This window comes from Vanellus vanellus, assembly GCF_965231255.1.
Source record: "Vanellus vanellus genome assembly, chromosome: 3".
Classification (NCBI taxonomy): domain Eukaryota; kingdom Metazoa; phylum Chordata; class Aves; order Charadriiformes; family Charadriidae; genus Vanellus; species Vanellus vanellus.
The window spans coordinates 26,275,696-26,294,678 of NC_138907.1; the positions used below are offsets into that span (position 1 = coordinate 26,275,696).

At 39.8% G+C, this 18,983-nt stretch overlaps 1 protein-coding gene across 1 annotated transcript in view; it reads right to left on the bottom strand.

The window, feature by feature from the left end:
- The window catches only part of RPS6KC1 (ribosomal protein S6 kinase C1), an 89,192-nt gene that overhangs the window by 42,421 nt on the left and 27,788 nt on the right, over positions 1 to 18,983 (bottom strand). The window contains exon 8 of the mRNA XM_082480347.1: positions 7,729 to 7,847. Within this exon, the coding sequence (XP_082336473.1) occupies positions 7,729 to 7,847 (119 nt within the window). The remainder of the gene's footprint in view (positions 1 to 7,728; positions 7,848 to 18,983) is intronic.

Consider the following 18,983-nt stretch of genomic DNA (forward strand, 5'->3'; position numbering starts at 1 on the left):
GTGGTACTTGAAGGAAGACTGCCTGCTGAAGCAAATGCCAGGCCGAAGGAAACTAAATTTATCATAAATCAGAGAGAGTGAAGATGAAAGGAGAAGTTTTCTGTTTGTCCTTAGTGGGGGTAAAAAAACAACTTGCAAGTAAATAAAAAAAAAAGTCGAGATAACATTGAAAACAAAAATTTTAAAAAGAAAAAATAATGAATTTTCTATGCTTAATGGAACCTGGCAATCGATTACTCAATTCTTACCCCATCACAATAATCAATCAAAGCCTTACAGGTATTCTGGATACAAAATAATTCAGAGATCACTGAGGAAGAGAAAGCAAATTAGAGGCTTTTTAAGTCTGAAGAACATAAAATACAGAATTATAAACAGGGTTCTCTTGCTCTCTGGTGAGCTTTATGAAATCCTTTTAATAACAAGGTGCACAACAGAAAGGATTCCTAAAACTGCCTTAGAAAAAGGTAGCTAGCTATATATCATTAATCTAGAAATTAACACCATTGCAAGAGAATTGGCAGGTGCTAACTATTCGAGGAGTTAATACGGATAGATTTTTGTCTGTGCTGTTTTGTAGTTTCTCAGGGCAAACTCAAAGCTTGCATGTCAGAGGAGGGGACAACATTTTAAGTGGAAGTCTTCTGGGACAAGGATCAACCTCTTAAGCATCACATATACCTCTGGCACATTAACAAACATTTTCAGAAGTTTCTAGTTGCCTACTGAGAGAATTCATTAGATCCTCCTCCAAAAAATTCAACATGCAGCTTCTACTGGAACCACAGACCTGGATCTCTTCTTTGCAAATAAGGTAACTTCATTTGCAGAGTCGTTGAATGCCAAACTTCTTTTAAGCACAACCTGGTCTCCCCAAGTATACTTCTATTGCACAAAGGTAAAGGAAGAAGTTGAAACTCCTTGATTTTTAGGCTTCTAAGAGGCAAAAGCTGTTTATCTAATTTATCAGCATCCTGAGGCAATATTTAACAAATATGTCACAAAGGAAAACTGCTGGTAAGCAATTATGCTGTGGATTAAATGCTTAAGTACCAGGGAAAATCAAGAAATTTCCCCTTATGATCAGAAACTCCCCGAAAAACTGAAGATCCTGAACTAGGTAAATCCCATTTGCTTCCCCACTAGTGTTTCCCCTCCAGTACCTTTACTGTGCTACCCTCAAAGGCCAGAGCACCTCCTCGAAGCCCTCCCCAAAACTGGTTCCCCGTCATGCTGCCAGTCAATCATCTTCTCTCCTTCCAAATTCTTTCCCAAAAATCAATACTTTTTTAAGCATTGCCCGCAAAATTCAAAAGAAAGGGTCATAAACACATGTTCAAAAAGCATGGAGAAAAGCGTGCCTTTCTTTTTTGTTCACCTACTGGGCTTGATGTTTAAAAAAGTGTATTTGTCTGCGTCTTATAATTCATTTATTTGTCTGCGTCTTATAATTTTTTTGTCATGTAAACACTGCCAAGCAAGAGTACCAACAGCAGTTAAGAGAAAACAGCTGATTCTACAAATCCCTAAAAAAACTCTACATGAAGTTTTTTCTCCAAATCTAATTTAGGTTCCACATACTAGTGAGCTGTTGGAAGGTCGAGGGAGTTCTTTTGTTGGGTTGTATTTTAAGAGTGTGCAATTTTTCTGCAATAACGAAATATTTGCTTTGAAACAAAGAGTTGTACTAACACTGAGTTTATTCGTGACAAGATTTCAAAAGCATTCTAAGGAATACATTTAATGAAAGAGAATATTTCCAAATCCTCTAGACTATTATAAAAGATTTCCACTTCTATCTGCATGCTATTACATTTTGTAACCATTCCTCCATAATCAAGCTTTTAAAATTTTCTCTTATGCATAACATTTCAACTATGAATTAAGTTCATACATCACTACAGAACTTAACAGTTGTCTAATAATGCTATAGAATCAGACTTCTGCACTCATCATGTCTGAAGAGCCTGAGAAAACCAGCACATATTTTTGGGTCCCTCTCTCAAATACCACCAAGTCTGTGTGTACTGTGTACACATACTGTTTTCCATATACACATTCTACAGTCACTTCTTACCTTAAAACGGTTAACAATCACATCCACATCTCCACAGCTCCCAGCAGCTTCCCCATTATTATCAGTTTCAGGTTATTTTTTGCTCTTTACAGTACTTTGGTTTCACTGTTGCAAAATCTAATAGTGGAGCCCAGTGATGAGGAGGCACCACATTCTGTTGTGAAGCAAGCTGGAAGCAAACTCTAAATACCCAATTCCCAGAACTACAGCAATTAAGCACTCTATGAAGCTGCCTGCTCCTCTGAATAGAGTAAAAATTCAAGCTCAGCATCTAGCCAGTGATAAGAAAAATAACTAAATAACAGCTCTCTCATCAAATATAGAGGAACAAAAAAAGAAAAGGAGAGTGACAAAAACTCAAAGGCTTCATTTGCCTTTAGAAATAAGGCATTTACATTCTAAAGAACGTGGCAAGCTACCTCTCTGCCTGCAGAAGGCTTCAGCAGCCTGACCCAATGCTCAGCAAGCTGTTCAGGTATCCCAGGACTTTCTCTCCTCTGGCTAAGCCCTATATGTTTTGAAACTGTTTCCAGACTACACTGAGCTGCACAGCTGGAGTTATCTGACTTGGGACTGGTGTCACCAGCTCCTTTCCCACCATCAGCTTTTGGCTAGCTTATGCTAATTCCAAATGGAAAAGCATGATGTTGATTGTGATGCTGGCCTCTGCAAAGGCCCAGCAGCTTGTGGCCACCACTTGCCTTTGGAAAGCTCTAGTTTTGCAAGCTGCACAGTGAAATATGACAATAGCTCTTGCCTCAGCTTTGGCATGACTGCCAGCAGTTATAAGAGCAGGAGAAGAAAGAGAATTACACCACCAGCAAAGCAAGAGGAAGAACCTCTCATGTTAACCTAATTTAACACAAGAGCACTATCGCTAGCCTGGTGACACAAACACCATCCGATGGGAAATGATGTTGCCACCTTTGACAGCAGTCACTGCAGCAGCTCAGGACAGAAGAGAGTACTTTCACAAACACCAGTGCAGGGCTTGCACATCAAAATGCGACTTCCCCTCACCGTTCAGAGGTCGACGTCTGATGACTCCAGTAATCATCCCCCTGGAGCATGGCCAGACCCTTGACTGCAGCAAGGAGATGCCTTGTTTTGAAGCAGATACTGCTGGTCTGAGGTTCGAGGTTCCACACCATGGGTGTGAAAGAGCTTCCAGCTCTCCTGGCCTGGCAGAACATCCTGGCCCCTTCCTCACTCTGCACCACAGGAAAACAAGGTTGCATCTCTGCACGCATCTGAACGCAGACAGAGCTATGGTGTGCTTCAGAAGGAAGGTCCCCACCGGTCACCAATTTGGGACTGCATCTTCCCTGAAGGTGGGACATATCTGCGCTCATTCACATCTGGAACCAGCCGCAGACAGGAATGCAGAATGTGATCTTGGAAGCCTTGAGACTGAATTTCGTATTTTATGTTCAATTTATGCGTCACAGAACTACAGCAGTGTATTTTCTTTACACTTCATGTAATTTTCATGCACATTTAATGAGAATTTTAGGAAGTAAGATATCCTATGAAAACTGCAAAGACTTAATACTGCTTTTCCTGTTTGGGCATCAGCCTTGCATGTAACTCTTGTTACTAAATTACTTTGAAAATCAAAAATAATTGACATTTTAAAAGACAACAGCTTTTATAACAGTGCAAAAAGAGACAATTTGGAATATAAAAAATTGGGCATAAGTACAACCAAAAATAATTTCAAAGAGTGAAAAAATATGCATTATAAGAATACCAGCAAAGTTAAAAGGAACACACAGCCTATATATGTACCTATGCTGGGCCTCACAGTTGACAGCTATGTAAGACTGCAGCTTTCTGACAGTCAATCCAGTATGATTCAAAGGCTGTTACTGCAGCTCCCACTCAGGTTTGGAGATGGCTCCCCAGAGCTGCTACTTATAAAGGGGCAGAGAAGAAAATACAGCTTGAGAATCTGCAAAATGGCCTGCTGCTGCCATCACACAACATTCTTGAGCATTTGTCATCAAGAAGGTCCTTGAGGCTGCCGTTCTGTGCCAGCAGAGGAAGAGAAGGACAGCGTTTGCTGCAGCCTGTTTTTCCAGAAGGTCTGCATGCCTGTTTACAACATCCAGAAGCTGTCTCCACATCTCCCACTCCTACAGATCACAGCAAGGCTTTTCTCAATGTTTACAAGACCCTGTCAAGTGAGTTCCCAGTTCATGGTCAGTCACAATTGCATCAGTTCCCTGTGCTTCTTTTCAGTCTTAAGAAATCTTCTATCCATCCTTAAGTCTTCTATCCATAACCTTTTTTTTTTTTTTTTTTTTTTTTTTTTTAACAGTGCTAAGGATTCTCCAAACACCTCCTCTTGTGCTCCTTTCTTCACCACTCAGACTTGCCAGCAGCAGGGTGGTTGCTAAGGACACTATCCTTGAGGGCTACACTGTTGGCTTTTTGTTAAGGCAAGAAAAGTAACAAACTACTATTGTTCTTTGTTTTGTTTCCATGGCATCAAAGATAATTTTTGCTTCTCAGCTCTGAAATGCCAGGCCTTCACCTCTAGGGAAATCTGGTCTTCAAAGAGGCGAGGGCCTGGCATTTTGGGCCACAGAAGAACAGCTCACTTGCTTCTGCCCAAGGTCCCCAGAGAAAAACTGTGGTACTTTATCATCACATGGTGTTCAGATGGCAAATCAATGGCTTGGGGTGCGTTTAGCAGGCATAGTCTTTTGAGACTGCTGCACATGGTTCAGCACACAGCTGGCAGCCCAAGCTTTTGGGAGATATGAGAGTCTGAGGGGTGCAGGACAATAATTGAACCTGCTCTTCTGAGCTTACCTCTTCCTTTGCTGGACATTTCTCTGGCCTGGTGGATGAGAAAAAAATAAAGTGTCATGTCTAAGACAGCCAGGTGAGCCTAGTTTTGATGCTGATCACTGTGGTTGTTCTTTGTAAGGTCACAATGGGAAAAACAAAGCTATCTACCACCAGACATGGGTGACAAAACAGTTCTGCCTTGTAACATCAGGTCATGAACAATAACACTTTGCCTTAAATGCTGATGCTTGCTTACTAGTCAGACCTCTTCCTCCAAAGTACAAACAAACAGCCTCAGGACCCCCACTGCCCATGAAGTTCCCTGCACTGAATCATGCTTCCCATAACCCAACTGCACCCTGCCTATTGTAATATAGGCACAGGTACTGCTAAGGTACAGCATTTGTCCACTATTTTCTTGCAAATCAATTTCAGTTAAATGGTTTAAACTGTGCTGGGCTAACAGGTGTAACAGCACTTGACCATGCTTCTAGGAAAGGATTCCTAACTGCAGTAATGCAGTGATTCTTCTCAAAGGCTTCAGTTTCCCTCCGAAACAGAAGTGATGAGAGACCTCTTTACAGATTACATGAACAAAGAAGGGATTGTACGGTGATATTTAAACATTTGCATTTATATCCTGTCCAAGCACCAGCATTTGAACAAGGGATGGTATCAGTCAGCATGACCTACAGCAGTAGGAGGTGCTAGTGTTAACAGAGCAACCTTGCCCCAGCATGGCCAAAGGCAGTTAGAGAAATATCAAGCTGGAGTGAAGTGATGGTGCAAGTAGGCATATACACTAACAAAAGGACACAAAATATCTGCAAGTTTCCACTAGTATCTCCCAAGAATCAGGCTGCATATAGATGTAGGTCATTTCAGTGCACTTATCACTCTCCGCATGGGGTGAAATAATTCACACAAACTCCAATATAAACTATCTTGGGGCAGTAAAACGGATAAGCAGTAACTAAGGTGCAAGAATTCAGGTCTGCTCAGCAACCAATGTGCAGGAAGAGTCACACTCCTCACTTCCCTTAAGACACTAAGACAGCACAGAGCATGCCAATTCTTAGTGGTTCCTACCATTACCCTTACAGTAACTTCGGGAGTTAAGTCCTTCTCCCAATTAATTTTCAGCTATCAACTTGGAGACAAGCTGTTCCTCACCACAACCATAATGACCCATCAGCACCATCTGCCCTTGATGCCAGCAACTTCCAAATCTCTCAGCTAACAGTCAAGTTTATGCATTATGAAGAGCAGCAAATAAAAGGTATTAAAATATACGTACAGACGTAGGTAAAACAAAGTCAAATTGTGGAAACATGGCTTCTTTTGTAAAAAGGAGAATAAGACAGGTACAACATTTTGCTTGTGCAAAGTCAGATTTGCCCTAACTTGTAATTTTTGAGTTTCAACACAGAAGGAGAATGGTACTCTATTCTCACTGCTTTTTTTTTTGTCTTACCCCAATTAATCTTGCTTTCCTTTGGATCTGCAAAGAAGGCACGTGCCTCATTCAGTACAGCATAAAAGAGGAAATACTTTACCTCTCAAGTTCACATATAAAAATGCAACCTATTTCTTCCTCCTTCCCCACCACAATTAGTTTCTAAATTATAAAAAGGAAAAAATAGGTTGCTAATGTTTTTTTTCTTGTTCTGCAGTTTCCAAACACACTGAGGTTTTCATTCAATATAGATTCTTCCTCATTTTCATGGGTGTTTGACCCAAAGAAAGACTACCTAGTAAGAGTTCATATAAGTCCAAAATGCTAAATTGTTCAAAGTACAATTCATAGCAGCAGCAAGACTCCAAATCGCACAAAATATATCCCATTTGGAACATCCTCAAAATTGTACTTGTGGGGTCTCAACATAAAAAAGGCTACTCTTCGAAATCAGTGGTTTTGCTTTTTCAATTTACTTATTAGGCAGCCGGATTTTGTAAGGCTTCCCATTTTTGCAGCAGCGGTCTCCTTAAAGCATTTTTAGATCTGTGCAAAATAAGCAGCAATAGTCTTCTGTCCCTTTTGCCCTGACTTGATTTAAACGTAGAGAGATAGGAAGTTGGCAATTTTTATATTTACTACAATAGGGCAGTCATCAACAATCACACACATGACTGCAGTAAAAGTCTGAAGTAAGAACAGATAAGTCCCAAAGGAATTGGTTGGGGAAGGGCAAAGTAGAAATTTATTGAGGGTGCCTTGGAATAATCTTCGTTTGTTTTTTGTACAAGTACAGATAAGGGTGTTTCTGCTTACGAAGGTAGGAATTACAACAGAAACCCCTCAAAAATCAGGAAGCAGCTGACCACTCAAGCACATCCAAGAGAGATATCTGAAGGGAAGAAACTTTGCTCAATTAAGTACTTACTTTGTGGGAAATTCATCTCTCATCCCCCTGCCACATGATTGAGTCACTTCTGATACACCATTATGTGCTCAGCTAAAGAAACCAACAGCCTTTCTGCTTCCTACAGGACCAAGCAATATTCTCACAGGAAAGTCAAAAGAAATGTTACATTCTGGTGGGTTTTTTTCACTTTACCTTTAAATTCTTTAGCATGACTAAAAATGTTTACTTCATGAACAGTGGAGGAGAAGGAAAGCATGGGAACAAACAGGCCTGTATTAAATAAAGCACTACTTGTAATGCTATTAAATGCAACCAACAAGAATCAGAAAAGAGCAGCAACATAACAGAAACGTAACATGAAAATACTCCTCAGGACTCCTGAGAGTTCTAGACAGTTTTTGAACCTCAAGGTTGAATATACTTTGCTGAAAGACAGTACAATTTAATTATACCAAATTCTGCTTCAGAAAAAAAGAAATTAAAGCTTACCATAGAAACAGAAGCATCTTCAGAGGATTTATGGTAGAGACTGGAAATTTTTTCTGCACGCATAAGGTATTCTGCAGTCTTCCTTTTCACTGCTTCTCGACGAGTTGGGCTTGATTCACCTCGATGGAGAAAAAGAAAGTTATTTTTTCAATAAAGAGAGAAATACTAAGTAATCAAAGCACATGACTCTTTTGATTCTACCTTTTTGATTTCCTTTGGGTTATTTGTAACCAAACCCACAGATATGCATCGTATAAAAAGCAAGTACTATGATCTCAGAGTTCTACAAAAATAACAATTTAAGCCTTGCTATAGACTAAGTTAAATAAAAAGTCTTATCTCATTTTTCTGTGATCTGATATATGTTCCTATGGTAACATAATTAAGAACTGAAACAAACCACTGATCCAAACATTGTACCCAAAAAAAAACTCAATTGGGGAAGACACAATAAGACATTTACAAGCAAACAATAAACTTGTTTTTTCCCCTGTGTTTCTAACATGGACTTTCCTAAGGATAAAAGAAAGTCAGAATTGCTATCAATAGCCAGAAGGCAACATAACAGACACCAAGAATTCTTGCTCACAGCTTTCCGATACTACATGCTCCTTGCCTGTTGGCTTGGGGTGACACAGGAAGAAATGAAGAAGCACTTGCACCAACTACGTCACTTCCCAGATGACTGAACAACCTTTGTGTTATAGCTAATCTATCCAAAGTCTTGGAAAAGGTAAGAATGCTGTGATAGCACACAAATTCTGTATTTACACTAAAACTTACATTTTACGTTTAGGCATTCACATCATGAGCAGTATATTGTTATAATAGACTCAATTTGTAATGACAACACCCAACCACGCAACCACCAGGCAAAGATAAAAAGATTGTGAGCCACAATTGTTAGAGAACTGAGATTACTATGCTGAAAAACAGTTACAGATAACTGTCCCAGAAGAAGTTAGAGCAATAGCAGAGACTTCATATGGCCCTGACAGTCTCTTCCAGCCATAAATGAGGCCACCCGAGACTTGCAGGAACACAGCCTTGGCTATGATGGACTTCTGCACCGACAGGTGCAAGCCAGCACCTCTCGCAAACCAATGCTCAAACAGGTCAAGGAACTGCACAACTATCTGCCTAACAGCTCCCCAACATGAAAGACAAGGCAAGGAACAGGGGAGGTAATAAATTAAGCACGCAAATACGCAAGCCCTAACAAGCAGCAGATAACAGAGACAATAACAAAGACAAGAACTCATAAGACACTGATCAATGGGCCATGAAAGGAACCTCTGACTGTAACCTTGAAGAAGTTCAACCAGAAACTTGGTAACTGATAAGAAAAAAAAAAAAAAAAAAGGATTATTGCAGGTTATCAAGAATGAGTCTCATAAAAAAGAGAAAACTTATTATGGGATGTCTGAGGGAGAAATTACTCTGTAAACTCTTACGTGCAAAACTTACTGTGGGATTGTGGGGGGATTGTGGCAATGTGTAAGATGTTGTGAGATGTTTAGGGCCAGGAGCAAAGGTGAGGAAAGGGAGGGGTCAAGGTGGAGAGGGGGCACAATCATGAGAAAACAGAGGTGAGAATTACATGGGCTGACTGCATGTAAGCAGGCTGCTGGTCAATACCATTGTCTGAGCCCTTTACCTGACCATCACTGTCTGTCTTACCTTCTCATTAAATTTTACTCCTCACGATTTTCTGCATGAGTGTGCTCATTATTCTTTATGCATAAGATACCTACTTCTCTGGCTTGAAGTTTGTTCGTGTAAGTCAGCCAAAATGTCTGAGATGGATAATGTTGCTGAGGGGCAGCTACCAGATAGACATGAACAGCAGGTCTTTCTCTAACCAGCAATAGTTCAAAAGAGGTTGGTCAGCTTACACTGTCTGTGGTTATGTACGTGTCTCTAAAGGCGACATCCTTCCACCCGTGTCCATTTGTTTGTGGTCCACCATGTTTGTGCAGAGTATGTGCGTGCACACATAAGCCCCTCTCAGAAGTCTGCACTCAGTTTCACTACTGGTAGAACTCAAAGAAGGGGTAAGCTGCAGCCACTTCTCTCCAGCACCTCAGGGCACAAGGAATCACTCTGATCCTTCAGTCAGCCAGACCTGGCTAGCTTTAACATAGACTCCTTAATAAAAGAGGAGAAGCAGGTTGTCTGACTGCTCAATTTTCCCAAAACACTTTCAAGATGGCAGACAACAATGAAAAAATAAGTGTGAGGCCTCTTCAGAAGGTTCATGGAGAGTTTCCTCTGCTGTAGGCTCTCAGAGCTGCTGTTTTCCCACTGCCCCATGCAAGGAGGAATGAATCATTGCTTTTGCTTTTATCAATCCTTAAACTCTGAGAGTGAAGAAGACAGAGGCTCTTTTCTATTTTATGTTGCCATGGTCTACTAGTAGTTATTTTGACACTGTTACAATAAAGACTCCCCCTCCCTTCCATATCATAACTACAAACTACCTAAACACACAGAAACATCACACAGACTCCATTAAGAATAAGTAGAAGAGACAATCTACTCCAAGCTCTTCTGTAAGTGATCTATTGTAAATCTTATTATCCACCTCGCAGCAAGAGGGAAAAGTGATTGTCACCTGCTTGGACAGAGAGACACAGCCCTGCTCTGCAAATACTTTGGACTATACTTGGTTTGGGAAGAAGCCAGACAGTCAGAAATTCAGTTTCATCATACAATATTATGGATATGTAACAATTTCTTAGTAATTTCTCTCATTCTAATGACAGATGGGACTTTGTGCCAGGTCCAGCACATCTAATATCAGCCTCCACTTGGCAGGACTCACCTGGGGAAATTCCCCTAGATGAGGCAGCCAGCCTTATTTCCATCTAGGATTAAAAAAAAAAATCATAACACGCAACTGTTTGAAGTTGGATTTGGCTTTATCAGAAGAGAATAGATACACAGTATTTTATAAATGTGTGTTGCAATTTCTTAAAACATGACCCACGCTCTTGCTTTCATCTCTATGTTTAATCTTACAAGCACCATAAAACTTTCTTGTGCCAATCCACTGGTGACCAACCGCATTCGCTTAGACACACGAAGTGGTAGTCACTCAGGGAGAACAAGTCATCTGCACAGCAGCAATAAACTCTTCAGCCAGCATTTTCTTCAAGCGGACTGGTAGCAAACTGCTAGGTTAGTGTCTAAGGCTATCATAAAAGTCAAGCTTACTGCTTAATTGTTAGTTATGTGTATTTACTTGGGATGTTTATTACCTTTTTTTCAATGCTTCAGTAATTTTATAGTAATTAACGCAAACAAGCTAGGATGTCCCCTTAGAGCTGTCTTTGTTTTCCCTACTTTCACAAGACATTAATTTCAGTTTTCCTTCTACTTTTCCTTACCGAGTAATTTGTTAAATAACATTTGCAACTGCCCACTCATTAAAATATTCAGTCATAAAAGAGGATGTGGATTCACAAACCAATATTTACCCAACAAATTCTTGCATCTTATATGTGAATAAGTTCATTAACAGTTCAGTCTCTGAATACCATAACAGGTGGAGGCTTGAGAATTAGATTAATGGAAGTAGGATTTTTGGCTTTTTATTCTTTATATTAGTTTAACCAAGAACATGTAGAAAGCTACAGTCCAATACAAATTCCCATTTAAACAGCCAATATCTCACAAAAATCTGTAAAGAAACACAGGATATGAATAAAAAAAAAAAAAAAAAAAGGGAAAAAAGAAAGTGTTACTTAAAAATCCTTAAGCACAGGTTGATGAGTAAAAATAAAGACACCATTAAACTAAAAATAATCTTTAGTATTTATGCCAAATTTCAGGTCATAGAACTCTTCACTTAAAGCCTAACAAATCACTGAAACACAGTGCTAGTTGAACAAATGACAGATGTTAAAGCTGTGCTGCAGACTTACGCTTTTTTTTTTTAAAGGCAATATTGCATATTGTTATGGGATAGTGTTTTTAGTTACGCAAAATGCATAGTCTTAAAAGAATCCACTAATTCATTCCTAGTTAAGACCTTTTGATTTAAACACTGTGTGAACATACTGAGCTCCTATTTCTACTCTGTGGTTAGCCCACAATAATCTAAAGAGGTATCTCTCTTTAATTACAATTTATAACTTGAAAGGCCTTTTTCTTTAAATGGCAGCAAACAGGAAATGTTTAAACTGTGTCAAAGCCTTTGATGAATCTTTACAACTGCTCATAAAAGATCATCCTGCTTAAAATAATATTGATTTTTCATTTATTTTCCTAGATACTAGAAGATTTACGTTTCATCTGATCAGGATCAAAGCTTCTCCCCCCTCCTGATCACTGGGATTAAAACAGCAATGTCATTTTACATGTTTAAAAACTACACTGCTAAAGCAAGATATAAAAGTGTAGCAACGCTGATCATAGAGACCTTAGAATAAAAACCCCTCAAGATTCCCCCTCTCTCTCCCTCTGCATTTGCTACGGACCAGCTGTGCCTCACACAGATTCACATGAATGAAAATATTAAGGCGAGAAACCACCCACTTAGTTTATTTTCCATATGACTTTCCTGTAATTATTTTGTAAACTGTTCACACAACAATATATAAAAACATCTGCAAAAACAGGTAATTAATGTGTCAAGCCAAACTAATGCATTTTTTATGGTGTCCATGCTTCGTCAACTGTAATTATAACTCTTTTTAAGCAAATGATGATGTGTTTGTTGCAATGTGCAAGTGGTTATTTTAGATGCTCTGTTTACTATTACTGCAAACAGAATATAAAAACTCTACAGCTACTTTGTTGCACATATAAGCCTTCATCTACACAAGCACCAGCAGACTGCTCCCTCATTTTCCAAAGGCTTTGCCTATTTCAAAGAAATAAAAATATCTTAAAATGAAAATTGGCTTTGGAAAGGCTGACCAGGCCACCCGCTGACCAAAGTAACAGTAGCCAGGACATTAGGACAGCAGCCAATGATTTTAAATTTGTTCTTTAATTTTTATTTCTAAGGACAGCTCAGCTACAATATATTTACAAAACCAGACGTTCCTAACAACATTCAAATGATCTTGAGGGTTTAACAGAGGAAAACCACAAATATCTGAATAATTGTGCCACTGAGTTCATCTGTGACTTGCTCATTTGTTTTCCTGTGGTCCACTGATTTGAATGAAAAACACAGAGAAGCAGCATTTCCATAGAAGAGGTACATAGTAGTAGCATCTGGGAAAATAGCAATATTTTTGTTTGTTTTCTACTCGAAAGAGTCTTCTACACACACCTCATAGCACCTCAGAAGAGTACCTACCTTTGAAACATCGCTAACTCAACGTTGAAGTGTTAAGTGTTCAGCTCAGTTAACTGGATATACAGCCACCATGTCTTTTGTAATTCTATTGTATAAGAAAATGACTTATGTTCAGGTATTAATAGCAAAAAGCTATTGAAAGGGGGCCATATCCAATAAACTCAAAAAAAAAAAAAAAAAAAAAAACCAACCAAAAAATCTGGGCAGTAAGGACCGTGAAAAAAAATCTGTCCTTTTCCCTGAAATAATCTGAGGTACTAAGAGAACGCATCTCAGATGCATAGACGTGGTCTCAAACTTGCTCTGGTCCTTAGCTATTCTCCTCCACAGATCTAGGATGAAGTCATGTGGAAGATGGATGATAACAAACAAAGATAGCTCCAGTCACCATTTGCCACTAACATATACAATATCCCACATTCAGTAAACCACAGTATATAGCGCCCACCCAGGCATTCTAGATACTCCTTCCTTCCTTTGTGTCTGACCACCTCCAAATCATCCTCTACCGGGCATTACAGATTTTCCTCAGGAAGAGCCAATCTGCCAGGACAACATCCGTGCACTCCCTACCTAACTAGCTGCTTGACCAGGGAGTGGATGTTTCCACAGAAAAGGTAAAGCTAAAAAGTTAGCATTACCTGTCCCAATCCTCTGTAACCTCCATGTTCCAAATCTTCCTGCTTTTCACTCAGAGTTACTAAAAATATATGTGGGCTGCCTTTATTTAAGAAGATATCAGAAGAGATTTTCTCCAGGAAGGAATGTCCTCTTGCAGAACAGGCTACAAGGAACTTGTGGGAGACTGCCTGTTGTGCTAACCCCAAACTCCATGTTCTTAACAATTTAAACAGTAAAACTTTCTCTAAATACTGAAATCTTCAATGAAACATTTATAATTGCCAAATCTAACAGCTATAATACCATTTTTTATTTTTAAAAGTTTCTTTATCTTCTTCACAGTCTTCCTGCACATATCACCCAGCTGGATTGCTGAATTTTTCAAAGAATTGCTCTCTATAAAAATGCAAGGGAGTAAGCCTTAAAAGATTTATTTCTTCTCACAATGAAAAGAGGTTTAGCAGCACCTTCCTTATTAGTGGGTAGCCCAGCTGTTATTTTTGCCTAATTGGTTCAAGAGGACCTCTGTTCTTCTTAGGGCAAACACTTCTTACATCATGTGAAGCAGACTCCTTTGTCCATATTAGCCAAACAAAAGCTCAGGCACACCATAAGTGACAATGCGACTCATAATCCAGCACAGGTTTGTGACCACTTTGGACACAGTTTTATAAACCCTAAATTTATTTCAGGAAGGGGAAGAGCTGCTGATTTTGGAATGAGCCTCTACAAACTTTCACGGGAGAGTGGGTAACCTTTAATTTTCAAACAATTACTTAAGTGAAATGTGGCAGGTGCTGGGGTAGATGGACACTTCAGCATCAAGGAAAGATGCTATAGATTTTAGTAGCAGGTGGCACTTTGGAATTGTGAAATAAGCCCGCTAGCTCATCATCTCTAGTATGCTATATATTATATTGATGATGAGTTCCTTTGAGGTGGTGGCCAAATTCTGCAGCTGAAAAAAAAATGTAAACATTAAAAAATAATACCAAGGTTAAGCCCATTATGGTAAAACACTCTGAAGTAAGCTTTTTTCCTTTTTTTTTTTTTTTTTTTAAAACATTTTGAGACTGTGAAAAATTATTAAAATGCACCACATTTATCAGAACCATTCTTTCTTGCTTTTTGAAGATTCGGGACAGTACAGTACTCTCTCAACCAAGAAGAAAAGCCACTTAAAATTTAAACCTCCCATGCTGAAGCACAAATGCATGACAGTGAGTTAACACCTAAGAATTCTTCTTCCAACTTTCCAATGTGCTCATAACTATTATGTCTGTATTTTACACATCATCTTCATTGCGAAGTTACCAATTCTGCATCCTGTAGAAAAGGTTACATATCAGTGGTGTAAATGACTAGTTAAACACCTCGGGGGGGGGGGGGGGAGGGGTGGAAATATGTTGGCATATGTGCCAAAGTTAAGATTACACAGAAGAATGGTATGGGTGAAACGTGTTTGAGAGACCAGTAAAGCAGGAGCCAGTAACGCCCAAGATAATCAGAAACATAACTTTCCAGAAACACTAATCAACAAATATCTGTTTATAGAGAAACTCTCATGTTAAATCTACAAGGTAGTGGTAGCTTTTCATGTGCATGTGTGATTATCTGGAAAAAACTAAAACGAATGGTCACACGGCACACACCATTTCAGGGAAGAAAAACTTAACTTCCCATCCATTTGCTAAAACTTGTAGTCTTCAACTGCAAGGTACTTCACCAAAGTAAGACTTCACAATGTGAAAAATATTCTTGAACACTTTCCTGTAAAACTACATAAGAATAAGGGGAAAAAGCTCCTGCAAGCATTGCAAGACAGAAGGACAAGCAGTGGCAGCCTAGCACAGATGAGGAAACAAAATGCTGACAGCAGCAGCAGGTCCTCCAACACAAGCACCATAGGAACAGCAGGAGAACAAGGAAAGAAGTTACACAGACCATCACCACAGAAGAGAGGAAAAGATTTTCCAAGTTCTCTGCACTCTTCCTTCTTAACTAAAAGAACAAGTCCAAATTAGAATTAGCAACCACAAATATTTCTTGTTTCAGAGCAGAGTGAACCCAGGCACACAGAGACGTACCCCTTCAAGTAAGAACAAGCTACTGCAATTTGAAGCATAAAGCATTGCAGAAAGAAAAAAAAAAAGACAGATAGACAGATGAAAAAACAATTATGAGATTCATCAATCCTGATGGTCTAATAGTACTCATATCTATGCATTAAATATAATTCATGTGTACTTTTATATAGTACTATGGGAAATGGTATCTTTCCATGAGCAATCACTAAAATCTCTAAAAGAGAACAGCAAGCAGCAGGCACTGTAGAGATCAAACCTATACTAGTCCTTCTACCTATGAAGCTAGAGAGGCTATTTTAAGATACTGGAAAGGAAAAGAAGGAGAGAGGACAGGAAAAGATAAGAGGGGGATGTGAAGGTGGGGGGGGGGCAGAAATCAGAGCACTGATTATCATGCAGCATCATGCCCTTACATGTATTTTTCTATTCCAGCTAATAATTTGCCTCAATTCACCTACACTGCCCAAAGCATTTAATTCTGCATCCAGAGACTTCACTTTTCTCACCTAAGGACAGAAGCAGCACTGTAACCTAGATCAGTCTGTTCTGTCTACACTGTATGCTGGAAGAAGTATGGCAACCCTACTCGGTCTTCTGATGGGAGGTAGAAACCCCACATAGCAACAGTCAAAAAAAGATTAATGCACTTAGCTGCAGCTAAGTGCTGGCTAACAAGAGCTGAGATAAAAGGCTGTGCAGGCAGGAAGAGATGTCTGTCAAAGAGGCTGGGCACAAGCAGCAACTTGGCAAGGAGCTGCTATGAGGACAGACTCAGAAATCTTGGAAAGGTCAGATCAACACCAAGCCAATGCAGCTAGCTGTGTCCTCCAGAAGAAGAAAGAAAGGACAGATTTTTAAGGTCCACCTTGTCACATATTTATTCATTCTTTAACAGCCACATGCTAAGCAACCACATTCAGTCATCTCTGCATCATGCCCTACATGTTGGCTTACAGGTATTGTTACAATTCACCTTTACATGTACTATAAGGCTCTAAGCTGCGCAGCAGGTACCAAATCCCAGACCTTTATCAGCCTCTTGGTGCAGACCACTCTTGCAGTTTAAGGGGAACTTTGCCTTGAGTATCCCATTACATAGTTGAATCCAGCTGTATTTTATACATTAACCAACTTCACCAGACTTCACTGGCAGATGCTGTATTTTACTGCTTTGCCATGATGAAGTGCCTAAACCCAGTACTTTTGCATATGGAATGGCATCACTCAGGGTGATCCATCCAGCATGTACTGCACAGAGATGGATCCTATAGCACTAATCTGCTCTTAAGCTCTGTATGGTCTGCAATGGGCTTGGAAGCCAACACATTTCAGTTATGAACAGCTCGTAGCCCATATTAGCGTGAGTTACAGCATCACTGGCAGCACAGTGCGATTAGATGGCTTTTGTTTTGTTTTGTTTTGTTTTTTTTTTTTTAAGGAAACCACAGTATTTCCAGCATCACTTCTTAATCTAGCTGTTTGTCAATAGACAAGTCCTCTCACAAACATCTAATCTTCTGAAACAGCAGCTGTGATTTCAAGGTTGTATGCAGCACTAGGAAAGAGGGAGCACTTTGTATGGTTGCTTAGAAAGCCCAACCCAAACAGTCGTACAGCATCCTCACAGTCTGATAGCAGGGAACAAAGATGGTTTTCAGCTCCTTTGGAAGGAAGGAACCAGAACAGGAAGTTTTTGTCTTGACTGGTTCCAGCCCCAGTGGAAGCGTAAAGCTACAACAGCAAATAAGGTGAGCGATGATACACCATAGGACCACAGAGGTCCGAGATCAGGTGGAAGAGAATTACAGTTCTGTTAGTCGCCCTGTCATTAACCTTTCCCTGTGGGGCCCAGCACAAGTCTAAGGTTTCTCTGCAGACATCAGCACACACCCCAACGCATCTCCTCAGAAAACAGGTCTGTTGTTTCCTCAGAGTTGTTGCTCCAGTCAGGCACAGCTGCTGGGTAGCTCAGAAACTGCCTAAGAGATTCTTACTCTCAATGAGAAACACTACTCAGAGGACTTATCAAGTGAAAGGAACTTAAAATAGCCACTGTGTCATAACAGAAGTTGTCTTCATAAGAGCCATTCAACAAACAAGCAAAGGTGCTTTTCACTCTGGAAACCAGAAATGTGCTCGTGGAATAGCCATGGCTCCTCTTCCCGTTTTCATAAAGCGCTGTCTTCTTGGCATTCTGTCAAGCATGCTCCTGTTTGTATCCCTGGCTCCATCACAAGTTCAAATCATAGCCCATCATAATCCCAGTAATTAGACACAAGTTGGTTTGTTTTCAGTATATCCAAAAATATCATCTAGTTGTCCAAAGTATTCCCAGCATTTCATTGTATATGCATTTCTGGGTTAAAAGTCAAAGTCATTTTTGCAAGGTTCCAGTAATTTGTGTAATTTTTGCTCCAGCTCTGTTTACTGGATAAACATTAAAATAGCACAGAGCAATACAAAACTGACATTCGCAGCCTGTTTTCAAAGACACCAGCAGCTTATCTAGAACTTGTAGATACCTAATGCAAAATACAGATACCTAGAAAACAGCTTGCAGCTGCTAAGCTGGCTTAAGAGGCAACCACATACTTCATGCAACAAAGTCCATACTGCCTAGCTGAACCAGTTCCCTAAAACAAATAAATATTCATTGTGCCCAGCCACAGCTGCTACACATGTGAAAACAAACACCCCAACTCTCTGACAGAGTAAACGGATCATCTCCCTTCAGATGTTAGTGTAACATGGCGCCTTGTATGTAACAGGCCAGCAATAAACACATTTGCTTTCTAAACCACATGAAACAGATCCTGTACCTTTCTACACGAATTAGACTGACCATATTGACAGAGCAAGAACGCTTCACATGTGCCTGAAGTTACCAAAACCCAGCAATAAGCAATAGTGTTAACTCTGTGTTTATGACACAGCTCAGACTGCCCAGATCCATAATGGATATAAACGTGAGAACAGTTGGAATTGGAACAAGAGGAGCAGTTTATACAAACAGGGCTCCCTCCTTTACTACAAAAAACTCCTTCCATAATTTCAGCCTCCTGATCTGTTTTTTGCTAACATGAACTATGCCCTACACCAAAGTCAGGGAAAGCACTACTTTGCATAAAACACAGTTAACTGCCAGCCTAGAAGTTGGTGGCTTGCTATCGATTAGTGCATTTTTTCCATCACTAGGCCTGAAGCAATGCATTGACCTCAAAGTGCTCTGACATGCT